We start from the raw sequence: 10,136 nt of genomic DNA on the forward strand, positions 1-10,136 counted from the left end.
AGAGAGAGAGAGAGAGAGAGAGAGAGAGGGGGTAATTACGTAAGTTTATTCATCAGGTTGGGATCGTCTGAAGAAAACACTTGGTAGACATCTCGTTTCTTATTAGAAAATTTGCTTCTTCTTACGACTCACTTAAGAACAATTGCGACGGCACACCTTTAGAATTCAAACATATCTATGTATATCACTACACGTGCCGCTTTTAATGTCTACCACAAAATGTTATTCTTATCTAAAGGCAGCATTTGACGGAAGACCCCCGTTAAGGCTACTGATAGATATAACGTAGAATCGTTAGTAAAGCGGCGCTTCCTTTTGTCAAAGAGAGAGCCGGCTTAAAATAGTATCGCAGTAAGCTAGACTCCTCTACGGCTACATGAGGTACAGACGACCCATTTGTTCGCACTTACACGCTTTCATTTACTTTATGTACTTATCTAGTACCTCTATTAAGTGCATTCCTCGAAGCGAGGCACATTAAAGCCTAAATAAAAAGAATTATACATAGTTAGGAAATGTCGTATATAATAGAAGCAGGGCGGTGCGATCACACTCCACCGTTGATGCTAACTATAATATTAAGTAATAGCAAAGTATTTAGCATTTTGTAGATGTACATTTGCGTATTTCGTCAGCATTAGAAAGAAACGATATGTTGCATTTGCAGATAGGACGGTGTCCCGTGTTCGGATATTATGATTTTATTTAGCCTCGTATCTTCGATCGACAAATCCAACTGAGTGTGTCGAAACTTCCCGAGAAAGCATTATATTAGAAAAGGATGAAATAGAGCCCAAAAAACAAAACTGGTAGCTTGCTTTTGCCACTGCAACGAGCGCGAGGTCAATCTCGACCGTATGGCAGTCCATTAGAATTGAGTACATTGACTTTATTAGCTTCCATGATTAAAAAGTGCTGTCGTTTTCAGCACTTCCCAGCAAATTTTTGCCAAAGTGACTTGATGACTGCCGAATTATTGATATCACGCAATAAGTTATCTAATTAGATATGAATTACGAGTACGCGTTATCTTTCTCTTAAAGCAACACATCAAATTAGCACAGGAAATGTTGGCACAATTTTAAAAATTATCAGCGACCTTGATATTGTTAGAAGAAGCACTGCTTCAATGAATTCCGTAAGATTTACTACTTGATTAAGCAGTGCAAGCCCTTTGTGTATTCTCCGCCACGGGTTGAGCAGTAAGTACTAATTTAGTTAGTATCTGTAACAGCAGCACAAGGAAAAAGAGTACGACGCGAGAGGTTGCACCAGTATAGCTTTATTTGTGAAAGGTTAGGATACCCTGACATCAAGGTCAAAAAGGTATCCACGTTCAAACCTTTCCAGTATAGTCAAAATAGTTCTAAAGATTTCGACTGTGCGAAAGTTTATTTTTCATAAAATATTATATCAGCACGATGTAGCATATTTAGCATGCGTGGCTTTGGCAAGCATAAATTTAGTCTAGTTAAGAGTTTAAGGTAAATTTGACTATATTCAATAATAACCCAATATAAGTAGCATTGATCACTTGTCAAGAATATGTACCCCATAAGGGTTCTAGCTGATTAGACAATAACTTGCTCTTAGCAAGCAAAATGCTATACGTTTGCATGGGCTGCGACACGAACAGATAAACATTAGCAATAACCTATAGAGGAGTCATTATGAGGAAAGCGCCTGAACTGTTATCCATAGTGGTATATACAGTTTCAGTACCTATCTGCCGAGTTGGTCGATATAATTAATCAAGAAAGGAGCACTGTCTGCGAAATTTTCACGCTACGAACGCGCCCACTCCATGCACAGATTGCTTGGCACCAAATCAATGAAACAATGTGGCTCTTATAGACGTATGAATATTTAGATGGTCTTATCAAAATTGGACGCTTATTAACACGTGAGACTCACATAAAATTACCTGGACAAAGACAACTACGTTTTTATAGGTTGAACGAAAAATATAAGCGTTCAATAAATTTTACTGTAAATGTGGAACTAGCTACACCTCTGATCAAATCCGCCGTTGTTAATAAGCAGTTTATTAAGACCGGTAGGGAGACGCCCACCAGGAAAATAATAGAGTGATTCAATCAACACGTTTAACCCTGTGTAATTGAATTACCTGCCGGCCTCGCAGCTTATTTGTCTAAAATTACCTAGCCATATGATTCCTAACTAGATTTTCATGTAGCCTAATATATGCTGTGTTGCACGTTATGCCTAGATGTACTGCAATAATATTCTTATGTTTGTCGCACCTGAGGTTTATCTTTAGTATATAGTATTTATCTTACGCGGTTTAATTATCCGGCTACGAGCAAACAAATCTGATTTTTTGCTTAAATATGGGGTTTTCAATACGTAAGGATCCTAGAAATCTTGCTAACTTCTTAGACAGTAAAAATAACAGTTTTCCGGTGACTAATTTATCTATTCTAACAATAGAAGTGATTTTGGAAATAAACAACATACTTTCTTATGCTTATAGAGCGATAGAGTACCATTATTTTTGCACAATCGAATGCTTAACATAGCTTAATCATCTTTCCCGGGTACAGCAGTTTAACGGATTGTATTAATTTTAATACAAGTAATCTTAATATTCATTTTGGACTGAAAAATAACTAATCAGAGATACATACAAGCGGATCTGGCGAACCTTCAAGTGAAATAACTTCTCAACTACGCACCGTTATCAAACGAGATTCTATGAGTGCTCGTCCCTTATAAACTAAATGAAAACTGGTTGAGTTTGCTCCAGGAAAAACTTAATCATCGAGGACTGGCGAAGACATCGAGCAGACAGGCTTTAAGCGAGAACACAGCACGTGAATAGTGCAAACATTTCAAGAATGGAAAAATGTCGAACTCCGAAAGGTAAGAACGCATTGCCGCAACCAAAGAGTCTTTTTGCGAAAATAGAACTTGGAGGCTAAGGGCGTTGCCGACTAAAACTAACAAATCACATGAGTTACATAATTATAACCCAAGTACAAAAAATGGGAGAACTGAGTAAAAAACTGGTTTCCTGTGAACTGACTCCGGGCTAGTGGCAAATGCATGTGGTGTATTCCACGTGCACAATGCGAAAGTTCAGTGAACAAAACACCTGACTGGAGCATACGGCAGCTATAGATAAACCATACTCGAATTTCTATTGTCAGCCGGAAGAGGACGAGGTGAAAAGATGGCGTTGCCTCGGAGAGAAATCGAGTTCGGTGGGTAGGTTCGAATCTAGAGTGACGGTAGTACCTGCAATGAACATCAGGGGCGTCTGCTACTATGAGATATTCACCGAAAATGAAACAATGAATGCAGCCCGCTATTCTAAGTTTTTAGAGAGACCCATGAACCACTGGCATGGCAATCGAAAGCACGCAGTCTGCCTTTCTCCAGAAAAGTCCAGAGCTCAATTCGACCCTGAGTTGAGCAAACGAATATGCTACGTTAGCTTTTAGGTCTGTTATATTTATGCAAAGATTCATACTTTTATTAGTATTGTTTGACGTATATTCGAACACATATACATCGATATGGATTGCAAAGGTCATTTATAATGCGAAGGATTTGCCAATCAATGTTGTTCTAGTAATACTTCCTAATAGAGCCTTTCGAAACCCGCTAAATGACTTGCCTAGGCATGAGCCGGACAGGTATAAGGGAGATCTTCTAATACAATGCAAAACAATTGAACTGATAGACGGTACACTTAGGAACGTCCGAGGGCAAAATAAAAATAAATTGCCATTACCAATTAGGTATATAGGCATTCGCTTTTTTGGGTTGTTAATTAATATTAATAAATCTCAATCAAGTTGACGCGAGTAGAATCTGAACGTACATTAAGAATATTCGTAAGAATACATGGGAATTACACAGACTGCCAGCAGCTGTGCTGACGAAACCGCTCTATCCAAATTTTAGGAAGGTATTCAACTACTACGTACATCTGCTTATTGTGTTTAGTTAAGTTATTAATAGTTAAACTTAGGCGTCCACCACTCACAGTCCCTATTCGGTTCACATATATTCAAGAATCGAGCAAGTGCAATTTATATATAATGCATAATCTGATTAGTAGTACGCTGCAATATCGGAAAAAGCGACCTATTAGACAAAAATGTTATCGATTCAATTTCTGTCACCGCGCGTTTATATTGAAGTTCAAGTAATAAACGTGCTTATTTGGAAGAGACGAACTCAATTATTGGCTATACTTTTATTTGCATAGAAGAGTATTAACTTGTTGTAACGATACGGTAATTTCGAAAGCCAGATAATTTAAGCTAAATTATATTATATTATTGATCGGAACAGAAAAAAGTATGACATACACATCGATTTCCAATACGTGCAACTTTGAAAACCACATTCCGAAGCGAGCGAGGTATCCACGATAGTTGATTACTGTCTCGATTAGGCATGGTCAAAGAAGCTATTGAGCCTGGTGGATTTGAGCACCGAGTACTACTCAAACAGAGTGAGTGAGCGCTGCGTCCTCGTATCAACAGTCTAATGGCGTGAATCAGAATATTTTCGAAAATTGATTACAGCGCCAAATTTATTGTCGCGCAGACAGTCCCTATTTCTATTAGCTGATAAGCACAACGGTGGCACCATCACTAGTCGGCTACCTAGACGCACTGTATTTCTGGCTTTGTTGGTTTTTTCATTCCGTACGAAATATAGTTTGCGTGGAATGCCTCTAGTACTTTCAATTCGAACATAGATAGATTATTGAGTGTGTTCAATCACGCTCACAACCGAAGACGCGCGTATCGCATCGTTGGAAATTAGACAACAGCACCAGCGCATAGAACGTGACTTGTCGGAAGAAGCTCGGAGCATCTAGTAGAAATGTTTGCAGCAAATATTGATTTCTACTGATCGAAAAGTCAGATCTACATAGCTCTCTATAAATTTTTACGCCGCCTAACAGCCGTTATATGTTATGAACTTTAAGCGAAACGATATGAGCGTTACGGCATACTCTCACAAAGCCGACTCAATTCACATCGTGGAACATGCAGAGCGGCACTAGACTGACACCACGCTGCTTGATAACTGGAGCTTATTGACATTAAACGGCGCCTCGATTGTCCAGAAGTCCGCCAGGTCGAAATCGCTGGAATGAAACGCGCGTCTCTAGTTAAAAGAGTGGAAGCAAACGCGGAGTTAAGAAAAGAACAACAAAATGATATTTCATTAGCACGAACTTTAGCTTGGTCGCGCGCCGGCGGACCGTCGACAAGCTCTGGGCAACAGCATCCTGCCACTTGCCACCAACTGAAAAAGGGACGGATATATTTTAGCGGAGCCAGTTGATCAGGTCTCCTCCAATCAACTCGTCATAGACCACTGTACTAGCTATAGTAGCGGCAGTAGTTCGGTCGTCGATTGAACAAGATGTGCCTTCGAAAACGTCCGCCAAATCCATTGCGCTATTTCTCTTCTATTCCTATTGCTAAACCTTGTCTGTGCCTTCATAAACATTTAATACGGTTAGCCAACTGTACTTAGCCGAAGTTTATAGTAAGTTGCGTCACAATTGGCACAGCATGATGAATCACATTGCGATAAACATCATAACGAACCACTGACAACCACGAAAAGAGCAAGTATCTAAAGCGGGTTCTGACGCTAAGCGCGCTGTGCATTATAATAGTACTTCTTTTTACCACTTCTCGTTAGCTGCTTAATCAGTGTGGGGCAATGGCTCTCGTTGTTTTAAAAAATCTCTTATTTTCAGCCAGGCGGCAAAGTTAAGAACAGATTACTGCTCATCAAAATGTTAGTACCATAGCAGTATTAAAATGCGTATATATATGTATGTAAAAAGAGAGAGATAAAATAAATATGTAGCTATAGATATTCTAGTCAGTTATGATTGGCCATTTGCGGGCGATCTTCAATACGTCAATGTATAGATATATGTACATAAGGACTGTTGACTTGGCGCTCTTTTTCCGTCGAGCAAGTCCCGCTCGAACAGAGCAGAGGAATCCACTTGAGCAGTTCGTCAGCTGAGAGCTTTTTCGGCCAGTCTGAATAGAGCCGGCATGTATTCGGAAAACGTCAGTCGTATTACTGCTGTTACTACGCAATATCTCGCTTAATGTGGCTATGGAGCGGTTTCATGGCGGTAAATAGAAGGCGTTCGGTATTCGTCTGACTATTGCTAGCAAAGCTGTTGTTATATTTAGCAACAACAATCACGTAACTCCTATAAGTGGTATCAACATAAGCTTCGTGTACTGAGAAAGGGACTTCTGAGTATTAGAAGACGATTTGGCAGAAGTGCTGACTATTTCCTAATGCCCAATTTATAGGTGATTTGACATGTGAGGACCGGCTATGAGGCGTTGTTTCATATCTGCGAGAATTTTACACTCGGAAACTAACTGATGAAAAATGAATTTATCGTACGATCTTTAAGAAGATATAATGTTGATCAAGTCTAGTATAATACAGAACATGCTAAAATGGCAATGTAACGGAAAATATAACGTTAAACTGTGCTCTTATTGGCAGTTGAACAAAAATAATAATTTTTTCCGATATTTTATAGGTTACAACACATAAATACTTCTTGCTTTTACTTTCGGCAAGGGCAATGTTTTAAATTATGGCTGCATACGATGTTCAAAAGGCCAATGACGATATAAACCACAAAATTCAGTGATTTTTTGCCATCTGATTGATAACCCATTTGTTGAATTACAAAAAAACACAAAGAGAAACATGGAAAGATATTCGTATAATAACAAATACGATACAGAAGATGTCCAGGCAGAAGAAATTAAAAAGCCTTTTTGTTTAATTATTTGTGAGCCCCAATTTTCTATCACAGTATCTTACGACTATGCCGCCTTTATGTCTACAGCCCTCTCGAAATCTAATTATTGATAAAACTAGTGAAGGTATTCCAGTTGCACATCAGCACAAAGGAGCCAGTGCTTGCCATTTCAGTAAACCAATTTCTCATCAATGTTAGCCGTTCCTTTGCGTTGACTAGAGATTTATCAAAGATGGATTCTAATATCCACTCACTGCCTTGAAAATTTTGAAGCTTCTTGAGGAAGCAACTCATTTGGCTCAATCCTATTTTGAACGCGTACGCGTTGCCCTGACGGCTCTGTGTATGATTGTGTATTAAATGCTATACAAAACAGCTTGTCCCATGTCTATAAACAAAAGCATACGGTAACTATAAGCACGCAATTTCAGGTGCCTTCGATCGCCATTTCCTCATCACGCTGTACATACGTATGGTACCGAAATGGGTCTCGTTAGAGAGGGTCTCGTTTGTACTGGCCTCATTAGACATGATTATTCTATCTTTTGGCTTGCATATTCAGCAGATGAACGCAAGATTTTTCTCAAATGTTCATACGCAGATGAGAAAATGTATTATTAAAAGTAAGTGGGCGCGTTCGGTCAATAGTAACTATTTCGAATATATTTCGACCAATTTATGATTGTTCTTTTTGTACGAAAGAAAACGAATTTAAGAGAAATAGCAGACGAATGTATGTGAGTACTAACATCCAACGATGTATCCTCGAATTTTCGCTCAATTTACGACTAATACACTTTGATAACCCTGGAAATGTAGCTGATATTAAGTAGAGAAGGCTATAGAACACGAACTGAAAATGATAGAAGGGGCTTACCATAGTAAAGATCCATTGTTAATGGCAAGCTTTACCGAGCTAATTAATATAAGAAGACTATATTGTGTTAACGATCCAGCATTGAAAGAAGCATAATATATTAAATATTTCAGTCGTTTAACCCATGCACACCAATAAGCATAGACTAAAATCCATTCGCCATTTCCAGCGAACGTTATCATTGACATTCAAAATAGCATGCTAGACTCTACGATGGATGAGAACGCGTTCTTCGATCGGTTATCTTTTAGAATAGAATCATTTTTGAATGCGTGGCCGCTTATGAAGCAGATCAGATGGTAAATGGCAGTACTATAATGTGGTCACCTGTCACATGCTATCATTTACAACTCATAATAGCTTCGTGGTTGGTTGCGCCTTTTAATGACATTCATTTTAGAGTCAACGAATGGTTAGGCCCTTCTCATCATAAATCGGTTGCAGTCTACAGATGACATTCTCTAGAGTTGCATTTCTAACGGTCTGGCTACCCATTTGACCATGTAAATCCGAGTTCCTCTTGTGGGATCAATGTACTGTTGTTGCTATGACTAAATAACACGAAAGGTCACATTTTATAAAAATGTCTGCTTGAAATAGTCCAGTAAGTCTTGACCGGCATTGCCAAATCACCATAAACAATCACCTGTTCACTGGTTGAAACCTTAGCAAAATACAGGACTAGCAAACGTTTAGGTGTAGCATCGATTGAACAGGACGTGTATGTAGTACTAAAGTTGCCATGTTGGTTTCCCGTAGTAAATGATCGTACAATCTTTGGCTGAACAGATGAGGAACTTTTTCGACATCTATGCAAGATTTGGGGTATTTCCAACCGACAATAATTAGTCGATCGACAGCAAAAAGGTGACGAATCCCCTCTGGTCGAATCTAGCCGATACCGATTCGCTCAAGAGCTTTAAACTAACTAGGCTAGGATATGGGAGTTTGCCAGACGTTGCGCTCCGTTCTAATGTTAGTGCTGTGTTAAAATATCATCAGTATGGTTGAGCTTACCATCTTTTCTGCTTAGGGTCGTAATTGTCGTTTCGATGTTCCGTCGCACATTCGATGAAGATTCCGACTATCGGGTGTATTTGTCGAGCAGACGACACTGGTCCGCGACAGAGCACGGAGGCGCGAGAGTGGGGGAATAGGCACGCTACTATCGCACGCCGATGCCAAATCGTTCGTGGTGGTACTATCGGCGCCACTGCAGCTGTCTAGCGCGCCAAAACCGAAGTTTTCTCGTACCAGGTCCTTTACAAACACTTCAAACTTAACTGCTGAATGTCTCTTATGCGTTAACGGTGTTCGTCAATGCTTATATAATTGTCAGTTATAATGGTAACAAAATTCTATCTGTGGTATTCGTTATGGTGATGGTGATTGGTGGTATACAAAGGTGCTACTATATCCCACACTGGGGCCACAGTCAGTTGTACCTTTTGGCTTCATCATGTTGTACTATTTATGTGATTTCCTTTGCCGTTAACCGGTAACAAAAAGATCCGACATTAGAACTTGCAGGACCGGAAAATCAGTCGAACCACATCTACATGTTGACAGCATGCCTCAAAAATTAGATACAAGCGATAATGCAATATTTTGTATTTGTGAAATATTGTGTATTTGTATCAGGTGAAATAATGTCAACAAACGGTATTAGCTTTTATTTTAACGAATGTTATATCAGTATGGCCTGCTGCTATGCGCAACAAAATCGATAAATTGAATGGATTCACACAGTAACAAGCGTTATAGCCTCATGCGGAAAATTCACTTTTCACTTAATCTCCTTGACGACCAAAAAGCAACCAATTTTTACACAACTTCCTTACATTAGTTTCCAATTCAAAGTAATCCTTATCTAGCTTAATAAAATAAGTGAACTATTCATGAAGAATCCTTGTGAAAACTTGCGTAGCATCTTTTTTTCATAGACAAAATTTGATAAAATAAATCTGTCACGAGAAGTAAAAGCTTCTAGCGGCAGTTTTTACCAATAGACCAGTTCGCATACACCACGAACAGAGAGCTTTCTAGATAAACGCACATATGTAGGAATCACACAGGGTAAGGAATCTGACTATTGATAATAGAAAAAAAGAATGAAAGACAAAAAATTACCTTACCGAATATAGTTTATATAGTGCATAACATGGCTTATATTAGTATATTTGCCACAAAAGAGACAAAACCTAATTGTGTAGACGTAACAGCTGAGCTTCCGACGAATTCTCTATTAACAGCAGCCATCATCAGCGTGAATTCAGTAAGCATAGAAAACTCACAATTTTAAGAGAAAACCTGACAAAACTGCTTAATGCTCTCATGCAATTGAAAATATTAGTCAATTGCTCAAAACTACTATGTTTACTCTAGGCGTTATGTCAGTGCAAATATAAAATGATATTCATTTCAAGTCTGATTGATTTTACGCGAGTGCTTTCTCTG

The 10,136-nt window shown here is 38.9% G+C and overlaps 1 protein-coding gene across 1 annotated transcript in view; it reads right to left on the reverse strand.

Annotated features, from left to right (window-relative positions):
* LOC111253113 (putative acid phosphatase 5) overlaps positions 1 to 9,140 on the reverse strand; it is a 17,014-nt gene extending 7,874 nt beyond the window's left edge. Inside the window, exons 1-3 of the mRNA XM_086985745.1 lie at positions 9,081 to 9,140; positions 8,697 to 8,902; positions 3,153 to 3,258 (exon numbers count right to left, since the gene is read on the reverse strand). Coding sequence (XP_086841871.1) covers positions 3,153 to 3,258; positions 8,697 to 8,902; positions 9,081 to 9,140 — 372 coding nt within the window. The remainder of the gene's footprint in view (positions 1 to 3,152; positions 3,259 to 8,696; positions 8,903 to 9,080) is intronic.
* Between the last annotated feature and the right edge of the window lie 996 nt (positions 9,141 to 10,136).

The sequence above is a fragment of the Varroa destructor genome, unplaced genomic scaffold (assembly GCF_002443255.2).
Source record: "Varroa destructor unplaced genomic scaffold, Vdes_3.0 BEIS01000001.1, whole genome shotgun sequence".
Classification (NCBI taxonomy): Eukaryota; Metazoa; Arthropoda; class Arachnida; order Mesostigmata; family Varroidae; genus Varroa; species Varroa destructor.